The sequence below is a fragment of the Paramisgurnus dabryanus genome, chromosome 20 (assembly GCF_030506205.2).
Source record: "Paramisgurnus dabryanus chromosome 20, PD_genome_1.1, whole genome shotgun sequence".
Taxonomy (NCBI): domain Eukaryota; kingdom Metazoa; phylum Chordata; class Actinopteri; order Cypriniformes; family Cobitidae; genus Paramisgurnus; species Paramisgurnus dabryanus.
This window is the reverse complement of record NC_133356.1, coordinates 9,058,344-9,077,091: the sequence shown is the minus strand read 5'-3', so window position 1 is coordinate 9,077,091 and position 18,748 is coordinate 9,058,344. Positions and strand designations below refer to the sequence as shown.

Here is an 18,748-nt window from a genome sequence, read left to right as displayed (position 1 = left end):
TCACTTTACTAAAGGGGGGAAATAAACGGCGCGGTTCAAAGTTAAAATATTTCAACTCGGGCATCAGCCGTAAATTCGTGTCAAACTATCTAGACGTGCGAATGAGGCGGAATTGCATGAACTGCGCCAACATCTGCGCCGCGAGACCTCCAGATTGACTTAACATTGAAATCACTCGCGCTTCACGCCTCTACCGCGGCTGGTGTAAACCATAGACTGTAAAAAAAGATGGACGACGCGACGTCGCCTCCCACCATTGTAATGAATTGAAGCCAAAAATGTCAGATCACGGTCGCCGCCATGTTACGTAAAAACGTCAGTTTGGAGCCAAGGCATGCGCAGAAGGAATCGTCCGTGGAGCCAGAGGCGGAGCTGCGGTATCAAACTTCTGCCCAATCGCCCGCGCGACCAATCATAACGTCACGCCCCGTTTCTATTGCATCAAATTACAAGCTAAAATGAAACTTACCACAATAATGAACACTGGAACATATATTAGCGTGATAACAACTACTTGAAAGGACCAAAACCATCTTTCGGAAACTTTTATTGGAAGTGTAAATATTTTTTTATTTAGAGCAGAGTCCCATTCGTTTGAATGGAGAGGGCGGGGTTTATGACTTGTACCTTTCACGGCAAACGCGCCGCCCATATCATTCGGATCGCTCCACGCGAGGTCGCGTCTGATCGCGTCTTTGCATTGACTTTGTATGTAATCTACTCGCACAAATCGTTGAACTCGCATCTGGTGTGAACCCACAGTTAGACATTGAGTCGTACGCCTTTTTTAAACTTGATACTAGGTAGGGAATTAAGGGCCGTTCACATTATAACGATAATATATAGTTTTGAAAATCGTTTACATTAAAGAGAATAGTGGAGCTCACACCAAAACTATTACGATACAGATGCAATGAACGACATCATTGGGATCACTTTCTGAGCGATTTTTCCCATCTGATGAAGGATAAACCATTGATAGCATTAAAATCTATTTGAACTTCAAGTGCACGAATACTTAAAATGACAGTGAAGCTCATTGCTGAGGTCTATAACACAAGATTACCTGCAGTTGCTGTGAAAATTGACTACGTAATGCTTTTTAATCTATTACATTAACTAACTGTTATGCCAAAAGGTAAGATTACACAAACTATTAGATTCACTAAGGTAAGAGATTACACAAACTATTAGATTCACTGTTTAGAGTTACGCGAAACGCAGCGTGTTGAGGACATCTGCAAAAGTTTTTATTACAAGCAATATTAAAGGCAAGTGATTTGCGTGAGTGCCGTGAGCGAATTAGCATAAACCTATCGTTTGGTGATGTGGACGCTTATAAATATATATATATATATATATATATATATATATATATATATATATATATATATATATATATATATATATATATATATATATATATATATATAGTTATAGTTATAGTTATAGTTATAGTTATAGTTATAGTTATAATGTGAACGGCCCTTCAGTGCTTGTATGTATGCGGATACTGTATGAACGATATAATTATAAATATCCGGATAAGTTACGCCTGGCAATAAGGACGGATCTTTACTTAAGGCTATTGGGTCTATTTCATATAGTTCCACACCAATCAAGCTTATCTTCTCTTGATACCGACGAGATGAAGCTACTGCTCCCCTCAACTCAAATCTACGTGCGGCTAGGGGCAGGACAGATGTCATGTCAACAAGATGGCCGCTGTTAGCTACTTCCGGTGTTTGCAAATAAGCCCTATACAAATGAGCTGTTTTCAATTAAAAACCATTTCAGGTTGATAGGCGTTGAGCAGACGGATTTAGGAAATATTTCTGTTATTGTGCAAAAATTTAAAGTTTTGAAAGCATTTCAGTCGAGAATGTATGTTTTTTAAACAAAAATCTGCAGTTCCACTGAAGAGTTGGTTCCCTCGCCAAAAAGCATGTACATTTTTCCCATATACGTCTGGTTTATCGCAAATAAGAAGATCTGTGTTTAACAAAAGTTTATAACACTTACATATTTTGTCTAACAAGATTATCTTCATAGATAAACATAACATTTATAAATTTTAAAGTCTAAATGCAAACCTTAGGCTATAAGCGAAATACATCATGGTCTTCTCAACGTCATCACCACAAAGCTTCGGACAGCTCCTCCTTATTAAATACATTTAAAAACATGTTTCCTCATGGGGATATATTATTTTGATGAATCTTTCTTGGGAATTGTGCCCATGCGTGATTTTCATGCGTGATGACGTTTAAAGTGTACCTATTTCATTGTTAAAAAACAACATTATTTTGTGAATTTGGTATTACAAAGTGTTCCTGGGGTTTATGGTTAAAAACACATAATTTTCCACATACCGTACATTTTTGTAACTCCAGATATACTGCTTTTCTCAAACGGATTGATTTTGTGCCAAAACTGAAAATCACTGATTGGTCAGCTAATCTGTACGTTGTGATTGGCCTGAATACCTCTGACGTCAGCCAGAAATGTGACGCTCCTTACCATGTTTGAAAGATTTGCTCACAATGCAATGCTAACAGGAGTTAACTTACAGGATGTGAGTCCGAAGCGGGAGGAATTATGATAATGTCGGTCTTGTCTACATCACCAATCCCAGGAAGTAAACTGTTGCCTACAATCCGTGTGTTTGTTGTAGTCCAAGAAAAGAGATTTACTTTGAAAACAATAACTTGCGTCATCGTTTTCTTTGGGGTTTGTATCTCCTGCACATCGTTCACATGTACTAATACACACCTACACACCACAGGAAATGTAAAATAGTGAATCGGACAATAGGTGCTTTTTAAAGTCCTCCACAATGTCTGAGGTCCCATGTAGCAACTTTGTTAGCACATGCCCTTTTAAAGACACGTTAAAGCTTTGAAAAGTCACAAGTGGTGGGGGTATTACTGGTGTGTTTTTGTGTCGTAGATTAAAACGTGTAGATATTTTGGGCTTGTGTTAACCCAAGATCTTATTTAGAGCTTAACCTAAAACCCCATTAAAAAAAAAACATTGCTTCCTATGTCCGTAGGTTTGGACTGAAATGAGAGTGACTAAACAATGAGAGTTCTGCCCGTAATCAATTTTAATTTGGGGGTGAATGACTCATTTAATGTAGCAAGTTAATTATCATCCTGCATCATTGATTTATTTGATCAATCAAAGCTCTTTACAGCATCTTCAATGCTTAAAGGCCTAACATATGTTGGATTAAAGTAAACAGCACATTCTATAGTAATAAGACCGTCTAAAAGACAAACTCAAGTCCTTCAGGACGCCTGGCAGGAGCTTAGCTTTCTGAGCACTGTTGGCGGTGACGCAAGATGGACAACTTCTGTTCATCTTTATCCCCACTGAGAAAGAGAAGAAAGATTAATGGAGCTTCTGAAACAGGCAGCATATTTCTTTATATGGGACACATATGCTGTGGAAGCGCCTGTGGTGTTGTCCAGCGATGAAGAATCGGTCTTTAGCGTCAGTTAGTGATGCACTACGAGGGTCGCCCGTCACACTGATGCTTTTATTTGCTGCTGTATTAAACATCACTCTGGGGCTGACAGCCGCTGGGCTTACAGCCTTTCAAATGTACTTCTGTGACCAACAGGTGAAACACATTGTCCTTTGCTATTATTTCCCAAAGTGGCGGTGAAGTTGCTTTCTATAGAAAAGTGCCTGCAATGTGTTAGGACTCAATGCATGTGCCGGATGAGTACAAAAATGCATTTTGGAAATAACAGAACAATTCTAAGGTTAAACGGCTGAATTCACGTCATTTTAAAAAAGAATTGATGTTTTTAAACAGTCATGAGTGACTGCAGGCTATGAGATTTTTAAATGTTAAAGATCAAAAGGAAGATGATATACATTTTTGAATTTGACTGGCATTTTTATCAAAAGCAACTTACAGTGCATTACAAGGTACACTTTTTATCAGTAGGGGTTAGTTGTAACACAAACCATTTACATTGTTGCACAGGGTTAAGCGATTTGTTGTTCCCGTATTGTGTTCACGCTGCCAAAAGATGATCTCCCGCAAATTAATGTTTTTTCCGTAGAGATATTGATGAACAAGTATTTTGGTGGTGTGTAAGTTATTTTTTCATTGTATGTTTTTTACGGTTCCAATGCTATGTCATATTAATCAGTGTCTTGTTGACTAAAACATAGCATCGTTTTGAAATATGTCTGCAGCTCTTAGCAACTTTTTTGGTGGGCTTGAAAATATTTTGACCCAGCGGGGTTAAATGTAACGGTGTGTTACACTAACCCCTCAGCACTTCCGATATGAAAACGCTAATGTTAGCATAATTCTTGCCGTTGTTTTAAATAGGCTACACACGAATGATTGCTGGCTGACAACAAAATAAATGTGCCTGTTTTATCAAAAATTGTGTTACATGTTATTATTGTTCATATCTTTAATATTGATTGAATAAAGTCATGTCAAAAATTGAAATCATAATGAAATGAATGGCTAAAATCAGACTTAGAATTTTTTATTATCTTAGAATTTAATTTTGAGACTTTAGTACGGATTTTACAGACTGGGTCACATATAAAATACAGACTTTGTCATAATTGTGCTGCCTTTTCTCACATATTTAGACATTTGTATCCCTTTATAATTGAACAATGGTTAGATGAGGGATGAATAGTGTAGATACCTGTCTATTATAAACAGATATATAAACAATATCCACTTCAAGTCAAAATAATATTGAAATATTTGCCTGCAAACTTAATTTTTTGCAAGTGTTACAACTAACCCCCTGCCTTTTACAATTGACCCCACCTATGGGGTAAGTTGTAACGTTTGCACTTCTGTCACGTTTGGTGTAATTGTCCAAGAATGGTAAGTACTAGAAACAAACTTCAAATGGTCATTTGTAACAGAGATGTGTGTGTTGCTTGTGTAAAAATATAATTAATCAAACTCAAATATTTTTTGAATGATTGAGCCAAAACCAAAAAGCGTTAGGTTGTGCCCCCTCTTCCCACTGGGACCAATTCCCGTGACCCTTTGCGCTGTTAATGCTAAGTTAAAGCAACACCAAAGAGTTTTCTTTACCTTAAAATAACGTTTCCAAAAACATTTCAGTGGTTCATCAACTCAAAACAGGGTGAATGGCACTTTCAGATTCGCTTTGCAGCCCTCTATCAGCCAAAACCGCACTAAAGAAGTTTCCAACCGTCGGGTAGTGGTCCTGTAGTTCGAGTGAAAACTACAAAAACTTGCTTTACGGCAGACCTACAATCCAATCAGAGCCAGATATGCTGCAGTATTTACGACAGTGCTAATGTACAATTATGCGTCTAACCTGTAGGGGGAGCAAAGAGCAATAACTCTTTAGTGTTGCTTTAAACCAGTTGGACATTTTTTAAGCATTTTTCAAAACACCTCCATGCGTTTAAATTTTAATTCAAATTTCTATGCCATTTATGTGTTTTTTTTTATAGTGTAGCCCCACAGAAAAATTCTTTTGAGGACACAGCGCCACCCAGTGCTCCAATGTTGTTACCACCACAATTAACACCCAAAACATTATACATTTGTTACATTTCAACTTTAAAGCAACACTAAAGAGTTTTTGCTCTTTGCTCCTACAGGTTAGACGCATAATTGTTCATTACCACTGTCGTAAATACTGCAGCATAGCTGGCTCTGATTGGATTGTAGGTCTGCCGTAAAGCAAGTTTTTGTAGTTTTCACTCAAACTACAGGACCACTAACCGACGGTTGGAAACTCCTTTAGTGCGGTTTTGGCCGATAGAGGGCTGCAAAGCGAATGTGAAAGTGCCATTCACCCTGTTTTGAGTGGATGAACCACTGAAACTTTTTTGGAAACGTTATTTTAAGGTAAAAAAAAACCTCTTTGGTGTTGCTTTAACATTGTTTGCCCAGTATTTATTTTTAAACGGTCTTGCAATGTTTTAATATTTCAAAGCTGTACAAAATCTTGGGTTAATATTCTCATGTGAATATTTGCGTCAATAATGTTGACTAAATAAATAAAGACATAAAGCATTTCTCTCAGATATTGCAGGTTCACTCACGGGTATATAATGTTTCATTTCCACAGGTACCGGTTGCCCAGCGCTCATGCTTTCAGTAAACCAGTTGATGTTCAGCACGTGTTTATCTTGAGGTTCCTTCAGATCGTGTTCCTCTAGCCACTTCCAGAGTTCTTGTGCTGTGTTGCCCTCAGATACCACGTGAGTCACATGATCACTGTTAACACAGACAAACACCATGAGACTGTGGGAACACATAATGGATTCTGGTAATATTCATATAATATTATATGCACACATTGTTTATAATTTCTAAATCAGATTATACAGAAATCTTTTACACTGAAAACAGAATTAAAGGCGGGGTGCATGATTTTTGAAAAACACTTTGGAAAAGGGAGTCGGGCCGAGTACCAAAATACACTTGTAGCCAATCAGCAGTAAGGGGCGTGTCTACTAACCGACATCATTGCTTGGGTTGCGTACATGTGGGGTGGGTCTATCAAAAGAAGGTTTTGATTCGATTGAGGGAGGGGGATGTTTGTTTAGGTGATTTCAAATATCAACATTGGCTTTCAGAGATCATGCACCCCACCTTTAACCTGGCATGAATGTTTGGATACTGCTTGTCTATATGAATGTATTAATCAGAGTCAGACATCAAACCAAGGTTAACTGTTGACTGATAAACTAAAATCCGTAGTATACAGTGTCATACTGTATCATAGAAAATAATCTGAGCTCTGCTTTTATATATTTGCTTTATACTGTTTCTGTTACGGTCAATAATTGATCCATTTGGGTCTATTTCAGGAGAAACATCCAAGACAAACCGGATACTTAAACGAAACATGATACTATTAGTACCCAAAGCTATAAAACAGTTACCCTTGAGCAATACAATTTTCCTCTAGGCACTTTAATTTTGTATGTTTTATGTAATTGCTATTTACAATTCAGGATTTGATAGATTTGGATGGTTAATTTGATGTAGGTCATTAATATAATAGGAGGACATGTGACTAACTACAGCATGTCTCTCTGTGCAGTGTGTGCCGCTTCTAAAAAGAGATGTTTGTGCGTGTGACTGTTTTCTTTCTTTAATAATACCAGGGGATATAATGTGGCACATTGTATTATCAGACTCCTACTGATATCAAATCCTGGCTGGCTTATAAAATGTCAGTTTTCTGCTCATCATGATCTGTTTCCTGCGGTTGGCTGCAGAGGCGCGCCGTGCAGTCGTAGCGTGCTGTAGCACAAGCTGTATTTCTGGGAACGGTGCCATCCCTCAGCTGGCTATGGCACGCTATGCTACGATAAACTGCTGGCTGCTGTTATGCCCATCTACCTAAACAACTCCCACCGGTGCCCCTCCACCTGCACAAACTGGCACCCGTGCCATGCGGCCCTGGACCGCTTCTATACAAACACACAGAGAAACAAGAGCCGTTTGAATTCAGTGAGACGGATGGACACAACACATGCTTTTATGTTGCTTTGGATATGTTTGCTTTATTTTATGTAGTGTTACTGTGTAGCTCAGGGGTAGAGCATTGCATTTGCAATGTGAAAGGTCATGGGTACGCAAATACTAATAAAAATTTCTAGCTTGTAATGCACTGTATGTCGCTTTAGATAAAATCGTCTGCCCATTGCATAAAAATATATATTTTAAAGATGCTATTTCATGCAATCTGACTTATTAACACTGTTTAAGAGTTGGTTTCCAAAGTGTCAAAAAAACAGTTGGTGTATGACAGAGTATTTCTGTGCCGAATGCACTTCAGCAGGGTTCGCAGAAGTTTCTGAAAGTTTTTTAGAACATGAAAGATTCATATATAACAATATTAATGGAAGTTTGAGCGAGAGGGGGAGTAGTCAGGAGTGATGATGTTACTGCACGCCAAGGTCGAAGTGCTGCAAACTAAGTGCTCTTCCACCATATAATATACTTATCCGATTAAAAAGTTGCTTAAAAAATCTTTTTATTTTGTGCCACCATACTTACTCGTGTAACTACTCATGTAACAGTCTTTAAATAGGGAAAACATTGAAGTGTTTGGTGGCTTCTAAATTCATCCCTGTTTGGATCCTAAGGAATTAATGGGGGTAGGATAAATGCTAACATATTTACGATGTGCTGTACAAAGATTAAGTGCTCGCATAAAATAAAGATAGGGATGTATTAAATTGTCTAAGTTGAGGGAAGAACATAGTAAAATATTTAAAAACAGTGGTGTTTTACTTTAAAGGGTACTGCCCCGGTGACAGGTTGGGACATTTTTTCTCACAGTGTATTTAACTCAGTCTATAAAATAAACAAGACAGCGGCAGACCTTCTCATTCATGATTGTCATGATTTGGATTAAAATGAATAATAACTTTATAAACAATGAAAAAATATCCTTAAATTGCTTTCTGCAGATATCTATGCAAGTCACAACCTCTGAATATGAAAATTATTTCTAATGGGAAAACTTGATTTGAATGATTTAAGAGAATAATCATTGCACACTTTATTTTTATTAACTGAAAACAGTCAACATTGTATTTTGAGTTGATCAAGAAACTTCAGATAATAATAATAATAAAAGCACTTAAAAAATTTGAGTATAAACAACTTTAATTTAATTAAGTCATTTGACCAGTGAGGAGTTGATATAAATTAAAAAAATAAAGTTGAATGGGCTTAAGTTATTACAACTTTATTTTTATAATTTATAAAGCAAAAAGTTGAAATGACTTATTAATTCAAGTTGTTTAAACTTAAACATTTAAGTGCAACAATGCATTTCTACAATGTAGGATGAACTCATCTCTTTATCTTATATTCTACCCAGAATAATGTTTAAAAAAAGGTCAAAAAGTAGTCAGAATTGTTTGGTTGATGTATAACATTGGCTCATGTGTCAGATGTGTTCTGGTCTCCGTGACGTACCTGAGACTGTCATCCACACAGAATCCCTTGGATCTGGCGAGATTTGAGAGAAAATTCCTCCTGCTCTTTCCCATTCTCTTCTCCACCACATACAGTACCACATCTCCGAACTTCACCTTTTCGTGACCCTGAGATAAGGTCGCTTCAGGCCGTCGTCGCTTCCGAGCCAAAAGAGTTGTCTGAAACATCTCCGACGTCCTTCAAACTCTTGGTAATGGCAACAGGGCCTGAGACTTCAGTCTCTTCTTCTCTGGTTGTATTTTGTGTGTGGATAAAGACATTGATTGTTGTGATGTCTTATTTTCTTTGAAAAAGAAAGTGGCAGTTGGTGGGGTTTGTTCATGGTTTGGCAGAGAGTTGGAAAGTCTTGCAACAGGTGTCTGAGAGTTGGCACTTGTTGTGATAGGGCACATCCAGAACTATAGAGAACAGATGGATGGAGAGATGGAGGGACAAAGCGAAAAAACATATCAGTGATAGTGTCTGATAAATGAAAAACAAGAACATTGCATTCATAAGTGGAACTTGGTAACAGTGTTTGATCATTGATCACCATCATTTACCAACTGATGACACCGACCATATATCTTGAATGTAGTGCTGAAATCAGATTGACTACTTATAAATTAAACATTTTGCATCTTATAATCTGTTTTTGTCAGCATTTATGCATATCACTGCGTTTTTTTAAATAAAGCGGTGTTAGTACAGCTGTCCAATAACATCCAGCAGTTTCCTCACAATGTAGTTCAACACACTGTTGTGTTCCTAACACCGCACCATCTGCCTGATGGAGATAATGAGCTTCCCGCTAAGAAGAAACTCTTCATTAACTGCTGAATGGATGCAAAGTACCATATGTGAAGATGAACTGGTCATCGAGGACTTTTTAGATCTTCATTATACCTCTTCTTTAAAGATACACACACTGTGTCCCACAGCCCACTCATTCGCTTCCTAATGATGCTTTATTTTTGTTAACGATTTGTTGATTTCTGGGTTATTTTGTTCAGCTTTATCTCAATTTTTTGGGATGTTGGCTAAGCTGTCACCACAGATCAGACTTAGAAAGATGCTGTTGACATGAATGACACATTGTGAGTTTTCTCGGCTAAGAGACCACAGATGAGCACTCGGGTCTTATCCAAGTCATTTCTGACATATGCAGCATAAAATGTTACGCCCCATTCAGACAGCCAGCGACCAACAGTAGAAGAGCGACGTGATCTTATTCATTTCAATGAAAGCTTGGCGACACGAGCAAAAGTGCGAGAAAGTTAAGGAAAGTTTAATTTTATGCAAACAATGAGCGAATTTTGGGACTACCAAAGGGAGCGAAGCAGTGTAGTTCACGTCATCCGTCTCTCTTGAGTTACTGGAGTGGATGGTACTCATTTGTTTATGACAACCAGATTGCAAGAGACGAGAAACTCGCTGGTGGTCTGAATAATGCTTTAAAGGGATAGTTCGCCAAAAATGATATTAAACCCATGATTTACTCACCCCCAAGCTGTCCGAGTTGCATATGTCCATCGTTTTTTAGACAAACACATTTTCGGATATTTTAGAAAAAGATCTTTCAGTTCTATGACCTTCAAGTCCAAAAAAGTGCGTCCATCCTTCACAAAATAAATCCAAACGCGTCCGCATTCAGGATGAGAGTTTACGCAGCCTACGGAGGCTACTCTGCTGCTGCTCTGTGCCCCCGCCCTCCGAATTTGTCATACGTCACTAAGAAAAGTGCGTACACTACGCTAATACTCTCTCCTGAATACAGAGGAGTCTAAGATGGCGGTGCTACCGGAAGGTATTTATTTACGTTAATAAAGTTTTAAATATGGATATTTCTACAACAACACCGCACGGATTACCATCAGAAGACCTTTGTTTATAATCCTGGACCCGTTTGGATTTATTTTGTGAAGGATGGACGCACTTTTTTTGGACTTGAAGGTCGTGGACCCCGTAACATTACATTTAATCAACTGAAAGATCTAAAACATTTTCTAAAATATCCGAAAATGTGTTTGTCCGAAAAACGATGGACATTACAACTCGGACAGCTTGGGGGTGAGTAAATCATGGGTTTAATATCATTTTTGGCCGAACTATCCCTTTAAAGCAACACTAAAGAGTTTTTGCTCTTTGCTCTCTCTACAGGTTAGAAGTGTAATTGTCCATTACCACTGTCCTAAAAACTGCAGCATAGCTGCCTCTGATTGGATTGTAGGTCTGTCGTAAAGCAAGTTTTCACTCGAACTACAGGACCCCGACTCGACGTTGGAAACTTCTTTTAGTGCGGTTTTGGCCGATAGAGGGCTACAAAGCGAATGTGAAAGTGCCGTTCACCCTGTTTCGAGTGGATGAACGGCTGAAACTTTTTTGGAAACGTTATTTTAAGGTAAAAAAAAACTCTTTGGTGTTGCTTTAAGCTTCATTCAGACTAGCCGTAACTAAAAGTAGCAGAGCGACACAATCTCATTGATTTCAAAGGAAGCTTGGCAACTTCCGGCGACACGAGCAACAGTGACCGTTCCTGACTGAATGGGGTGTGTCCAGTCGCGCAAACAAGTAGGACAAGGCCCACACACTTTTTTAGACCAAAGATATTGAAGCCACTTACTTTTTCTCTAATAAATCCCTATTAAATCCCTAATAAATTAAACTCCTTTCCGTTTTTAGCTGTAGCCTTGACTTCCATGCTGCTGCTTCCTTAAATTCCATTCCACTTGGCTCATTTTGGGGTCATATAAATTAAACTCCATTTCGTGTTTTTACTACTTTTGCCTGCTGCACGACCGCAACACAGCAAGGCAAACAAAGCGTGTAGGCTATAAAAGCAATTGTTTAATTTAAAGGCACCAGAATGCAAGAAAATGGCATCTACTCCAGTACATGTTTTGGACCCAGCCACATTTATTTATTTTTTGCTTCCTGTCGATCAGTTTCCATATTTGACAATCACATCGCCTTGTCACTATATTCATCGTTTTCCGTTTTAACAGATATATTTTTAATAGATCACACACACATTGCAGGTCTTTTTTTCATAACCTCGGGTAAAAAGCTTCACGAGAATAAATGTGTGTGTGTTTCTGACAGTGATGCTATGACTTTCATTAACTTGATGCCGGGGGTTAACTGCTGTCCTACGGTGGAGTTTATGTAATTGTAAATCAACTTCCTCTCCATTCTTCATCTCGGTGCAGGTTTGGATCAAGTCCAGAACAAAAAAAGCATGATAAATGGTTTCTGATCTGAGCTTGACTTTAAATGTTATGAAGTAAACCAATAGTGCCATAATTAATTCTTGTTCACAACAAGAATAGATGCGTGCATGAGAAAGTTTTTTGCATGTGGTTCAGACGACAGTGTCAACTTATAGCCATAAATAACCACACAAGGTAAAGAATAAGTTTAGATATAATTGCACTGCCTGCGACTCTGTCGCATTCACAGGTGCACTTATATTGAGAAAGAAGTCACGCTTACACAGCAGAAGGATACAGTTGTCACTGCTATGAGTAATTCAATTCTAATTCAATTTTATTTTAATTCAATTTTATTTAAATAGCGCTTTCACAATTGTTAATTGTTTCAAAGCAGCTTTACATGAATAGATGTAGGGAAAAACACAGAATAATCTATAGATAATATAAGAAATACAATGTCAACACAGACTAATTTTCAGTAAAGCCCTGTGTGAACAGAACAATACTTGACTACTAGTTATGTTGTCACTCTCTCACACAATGGTTTAGTTAATTTTGCAAACAACCTCTTGCAAAGGAAATGCTAATTTTATTAAAAGCTATAGCGCTTATAACCACAATGTGGCATGATCTAACTGTTTAGCCATTTCCTTTGTGAAACGGAATCTTGTTACCTGTAAATGTCTTTTTACACTACACTTTTTTTGAAAATATGCTAATTTTCCAGCTCCCCTAGAGTTAAACATTTGATTTTTACCGTTTTGGAATCCATTCAGCTGATCTCCGGGTCTGGCGGTACCACTTTTAGCATAGCTTAGCATAATTCATTGAATCCATAGCTGCCAACTCTCACGCATTCGCCGTGAGACTCACGCAATTGACCCCATTCTCACGCTCTCACGCCACACATCCATTTTCTCACGCAGGCTCGTGCCCACCATTTAGATTCCCATTGAGTTTAATAAAAGACATTAAATAATTTTATAAAAATACCTAACTGTAAATACTGTAAAACGCCTATCTCTATCTGGCGTGCCTCAAACAGCATAAAGCGCTCGTCAAAGTCAAAATGATGCGAAGGCGAATCAAATCAAAGAAGGTGGAGTTATTGTCTACAAATGCCGAAGCGCCAGCTACAAACTACAGAGAGCGAGTGCGCGGCTGCGCGATGGTGAAAGAGCAACGCACGATGTAAGTAGCTAAAGCAGTGCTCACATTATTGACACTTTTATATTTTAGCGTACCTTCACTGTCTTATGTGCCACCACTTCTCATGTTGCTGGTACTTTGCTGCAAAGAGTCAAAGAGCATTTCACTTTATGTGGCGCTGCGCAGGAAGTTCGGCAGCGAGGACATCAGAGTACCGCGAGAGCAAGTCGAAATGTTACAAAAGGGTCCGCCTTTACCTTTGCTATCGCGTGACTCTGATGTCATACGCCGATCAGTCAGCTCCGCACCAGTCGAACACACAAAGCGTCAAGGTCTGGATGAAAAGCAGAGAATTGCCCGGATTCCACGCACGCAGATACCCTCAGAAAACAGCAATTTTAATCAACCATCACTCGCGTCACGTGTGTATGTTTGCAAGCAGTACAAGCCTGCGTGATGTTTGCGGTGACAGGTTTTAATAAAAGAGAAAAAGGTCAATTTATATTTGACATCTATAAACAATAATATATACGAAATATAATTATATGGTCTTGACGTACACATTATCTCTTGCTTTAGTTTAATATAAACTACTAATTTGGTTTATTTGATTGTGACAGTCCTCTATCACCAATCACAAATCATCACTTTACGCTTCTCTTTCTCACTGGATAAACTGAATCAAAGCTGCTGTCATCTGCAGTTATACATTTTACAGAGACCAGTATTCATTAGATTTTAAGAACTTTTTTGGCACTTTTATCAGAAGGAAAGCATAAGTGTATAAAACAATAGTAAAGACTCTAATCTCAGGCATTTAACCCCCCCCCCCCCCCAAAAAAAAATCTCACTCCAAGCTGAACTCAGAAGTTGGCAGCTCTGTTGAATCTGATTAGACCATTAAAAATAACCAAAGAGTTTCGATATTTTTCCTATTTAAAACTTGACTCTGTAGTTACATCCCGTACTAAGACTGCCAAAAAATTAAAAGTTGCGATTTTCTAGGCAGATATGGCTAGGGCTATACTCTCAAACTGGTGTAATAATCAAGGACTTTGCTAACATGTAACATTGCGGCAGCAGGCATAGTGATATTACACACTGCCTGAAAATAGTCCCCTGCCATTGAAAGTAAACAAGGGGACTATTTTCGGGCAGTGCGTAATATCAGTCCCTTAAAGCAACACTATGTAGTTTCCATGTAAAAATGACTTACAGCTCCCCCATGTGGTTGAAAAGCGCAACAGTGCCTGGTATCAGACACTCTTCTGCAGGCAGGGGGAGGGGCGGGGCTGTGTTTGCTACCCTCCACCGCCACTTTCAGAGTGTGCTTGTAGCAGCTAGGAGGCTGCTCAGGTTGCAGCAACAGTACAATTTGTCCAGTTAAAAGTTGTTCTATCACTGAAATAATTTTAGAGACATTATTTAAAGGTAAAAAAACTACATAGTGTTGCTTTAACAGTAAACTCTGATTACGCCTGATATTATGCGAGTATCTGGCAAACGCGAGCGTCTCTTTTATCATAAACCCTTTAAATGCTTGTGCAGCAGGCACTTATTTTGACAAGACACGTGATGCATATAGGTTCACTTGACGCGCAGAATACATATTTTGACATGATGAACCAAACACATGATAATTCGCATCGTGTACCTTCAAAAAAGAAGTCGAACATGTAATGTATGTAATATGTAATATTATGTATAATATTGTAATATTGGTACGAATCACTCTCTGACACAATGATTTAGTTATATTTGCAAATGACCTCTTGCAAAGGAAATGCAAACGTTATTAAAACCTATAGCCCTTATATCCCCAATGTGGCATGATGTAACTGTTTTGCCATTTCCTTTGTGAATCTGAATCTCGTTACATGTAAATGTCTTCAGTATTAAAGGTCCCGTTCTTTCTGTGTTTTTGAAGCTTTGATTGTGTTTATAGTGGGCAATAAAACACATGTTTCACGTGTAAAAAACGCTGTATTTTTCACACAATTTACTTATCTGTATAGCGCTGTTTTCACTGTCCTCAAAACAGGCTGATCTTCCTTGTTCTATGGAGTCCCTCCTTTAGAAATACGAATCGAGTTCTGATTGTGTAGTTTGTTTAGTGTGTTGTGATCCGATAGCAGCTTAGCTTAGCAGAGCCGTTTAAGCCAGAGCTGGTAACTGCCACATTCCTGTGGGCGGAGTTTAGTAAAAAAACGTTTTACTGACGTCATTAAAGCATGAAATAGAGGGCTGTAGTCCAAACCGGCCATTCGTTGTAGGCTTTTAAAGAGGAATTCTATTGAAGAAAATATATTGCCTGGCAGTGAACTTTGAGCTTTACCATTTTACAGGTATTATTTATGCTATTATAGCAACATCACACACTAACTAGGGTTTAAAAAATGGGATCAGGAAGAACGCGACCTTTAAATGTGGATATATATATATTAAAGGTGGTGTAATAATCTTACTTCTTTTCAGTACAGGAAGTACAGTGGAAGTCCTTATATGGGCACTTCATCCAGAATAGCGCGCACACACCAACCAAGAGCTGACACAAAATCAACGTCAGCACCAGAGAAGTGTGTTTTTGTTCATGAGGGAAATTAACCTGTTCAGCTTCCCACTGAACCCAGCATGTTGGAAACAATGGATATACTGGGTGGTCCCAAGCGGGTCATGAGTCGCAGGTGTAAGTAAAACTGCAAATATCTGTGTTTTGTTGGAAATCGTTGTCTGAGTGCATATAATGTAATCAAGTTTTCCAGAGATAGTGGGATAATGTGTGTGTTGCTTGCTTATGACTCTTACGCCTCCAGGAGCTCGAGTTTTTCAGGAAAGTAGCAGTACAGTTGATCTGTCTTTTATGAATGTAGTAAAAATTAAGGACTCCTCGTAGATATGAAGGATGCAATACTACTCTATAGGTACTCAAGATTAACATGAGATTAGCATAAACATTGTGTTTCATGTGAACTTTAAACACAACACAGCTAAATGTATCACCCTGACCGTAGCTAGTCCATCTACAGGACCGAAGCCAGGATGATCATCTCAGTGATCCTAATAATAGATTCTCTTTTCGGGAATTCCACCCCGCATCCCATCTGCAACCCTATTAGCGCGCAGGAGCAGCCAAGAGACCTGCAACCGTGACCTGACGGGATGAATGTCAGGAACATTGCAATATGACGACGTAGCACTGATATGAAGTTTTCATTCTGTTTCATGTGGTATTGATCTCCAGTTTTTACCGCGAATGTACAATGACACAATGCCAGACTGTAGTTACACTTTAAAGGGGCCATGGCACAAGACTTTTTTAAGATAACAAATAAATATTTGGTTTCCCCAGAGCACATATGTGAAGTTTTAGCTCAAAATACCATATAGATAATTTATTATAACATGTTAAAATTGGCACTTTGTAGGTGTGTGCAAAAATGTGCCATTTTGGGTGTGTCCTTTAAAATGCAAATGAGCTGATGAAATGCAAACATTGATCACAATGATGGTGGTTTGTTGCAATTCAAACTCAATTGTGCTGTGAATTTTCTCTCTCTCTCTCTCTCTCTCTCTCTCTCTCTCTCTCTCTCTCTCTACACTAAATGGCAGTGCTGTGGTTGGACAGTGCAGATTAAGGGCGGTATTATTATAATAATCATCATAAGGAGAACCAAATTTCAACGACCTATTTTTTCACATGCTTGCAGCAACCCAGTCTCACCCCATGGCGTTAATATTTGACGACACTTGACCATGCGTCAATATGTTGACGCGGAGGGTATACCTTTCGCGTCATTTTTTGAAGAACTGGGGACTTCAATGCTATTATGTCCGTTGCATTCTCTTTCCTATTTTCTTACCATTTTCGCGTCGGTTTAGGGTTAGATTTACATAATGACATCCCTACCCAAACCTAACTCTAACCCCAACGCCAGGTGACAACTATTTAATTTCGCGTACACTGTTTAATTTTGCGTAATCTAACCCTAAACCGACGCGAAAATGGTAAGAAAATAGGAAAGAGAATGCAACGGACATAATAGTATTGAAGTCCCCAGTTCGTCAAAAAATATATTGACGCCATGGGGTGAGACTGTGTTACTTGCAGAGAATGGTTTACCAAAACTAAGTTACTGGGTTGATCTTTTTCACATTTTCTAGGTTGATAGAAGCACTGGGGACCCAATCATAGCACTTAAACATGGAAAAAGTCCAATTTTCATGCCATGGCCCCTTTAATCTTTCATTTCCCCTTCTAATTGTGAAGACCATGTTTACCCATAAAGGAAAAACCCACGACCTATATGCAGAGAGTACTTTGTTTGTGGTTATTAAGTTAGTGACCCACAGTATCATAAAAGCCTCTTAAGTTAGATGCTTGTGGTTTTGTATGACATCAAGTGTCACAACGCCTCTTTTTTAAAGAAAGAGAGAGAGAGAAGTTTGAGAAGAGAAGAGTGACAGTGGGTCTGTAACTAATACGGAACTTACATGAATCTTACTTCATACTGACAGTAAGCGTCTCTAATATATGTGTAAAAGTGAGTACTGGCTCTAGAAAACTAACCAGGATGAATGTGCCAACCCGGGAGCAATGTGAGGGCTGGAGCTCAATGCAGGTGGCTGCTTACCTGATTCAGGTGAGTGTTTTTAGGAGAGTCATTTCAACTTTGATGGACCTTAACCTTCTTGAATCTAGTTTTGTACAGCAAAAGTGTTTAGTCCATGTTTGTGTTAGGTTAAAGTGTGTGTAAGAGTGCTTAATATAATGAATTCTGTTCACAGAATAACATGAGAGGCTGCGCAGACACGGTGCAGAGAATCAGGATTGATGGCCGTCGGTTTTTGGTAGGCTACAAAACTTTATTGTTATACTGATTATCATTTTTATTTTTTTATTTACAAGATACATGTTTGGATAGAAAGCTCAGTGCATGAGCTCATTTAATGAGTTTATTGTTTTTTATGTAGGCTATATGATTTTAAATGATAATTTATTTCCGTTTTATACATCCGTTTTTCTTTTTGTTTGCAACTTCGTGCAAGAGAAAAAAGTCAGTAATTAAACAAAAAAACAAGAGTGACTTTTCACTCTCACATGAGGAAGTGAGGAAACGCACATAACTTCCCAGCCCCTATTTGACCCAGTGCCAAAATTTCCGGTGTACTCTGGTATGTCATTAGATTTAAAGTTCCTGTAAAGTCAATCTAAATAAATTGTTTCTAAATAGGATTGTTTATATTGTCCGGTTAACCGTTAAACAAACGTATGAATTTATGACCGATTCATATTATCAGTTAAAAGAAAAAAACTTGTTTACACACGGTGCATGTCGTCATGTGCCTACAGACATTTCGCCACTCTTCTACTTAATTTATAAATGTCCTATAAATTACGCAAACTATTGCTGTC

The 18,748-nt window shown here is 38.3% G+C and overlaps 2 protein-coding genes across 8 annotated transcripts in view; one reads left to right on the top strand and one right to left on the bottom strand.

Annotated features, from left to right (window-relative positions):
• Positions 1-9,339, bottom strand: part of dntt (deoxynucleotidyltransferase, terminal) — a 141,496-nt gene extending 132,157 nt beyond the window's left edge. The window contains exons 1-2 of the mRNA XM_065296264.1: positions 8,975-9,339; positions 6,076-6,250 (exon numbers count right to left, since the gene is read on the bottom strand). Coding sequence (XP_065152336.1) covers positions 6,076-6,250; positions 8,975-9,162 — 363 coding nt within the window. The 5' untranslated portion in view covers positions 9,163-9,339. The remainder of the gene's footprint in view (positions 1-6,075; positions 6,251-8,974) is intronic.
• Positions 9,340-17,671: 8,332 nt separating this feature from the next.
• blnk (B cell linker) overlaps positions 17,672-18,748 on the top strand; it is a 34,313-nt gene continuing 33,236 nt past the window's right edge. For 3 of the 7 annotated variants that reach the window (XM_065296260.2, XM_065296257.2, XM_065296255.2), the window contains exons 1-2: positions 17,672-17,975; positions 18,121-18,183. In XM_065296260.2, the coding sequence (XP_065152332.1) occupies positions 17,907-17,975; positions 18,121-18,183 (132 nt within the window). In that variant the 5' untranslated portion in view covers positions 17,672-17,906. The remainder of the gene's footprint in view (positions 17,976-18,120; positions 18,184-18,748) is intronic. The other 4 variants (XM_065296259.2, XM_065296261.2, XM_065296258.2 and 1 more) reach the window with 2 other exon arrangements.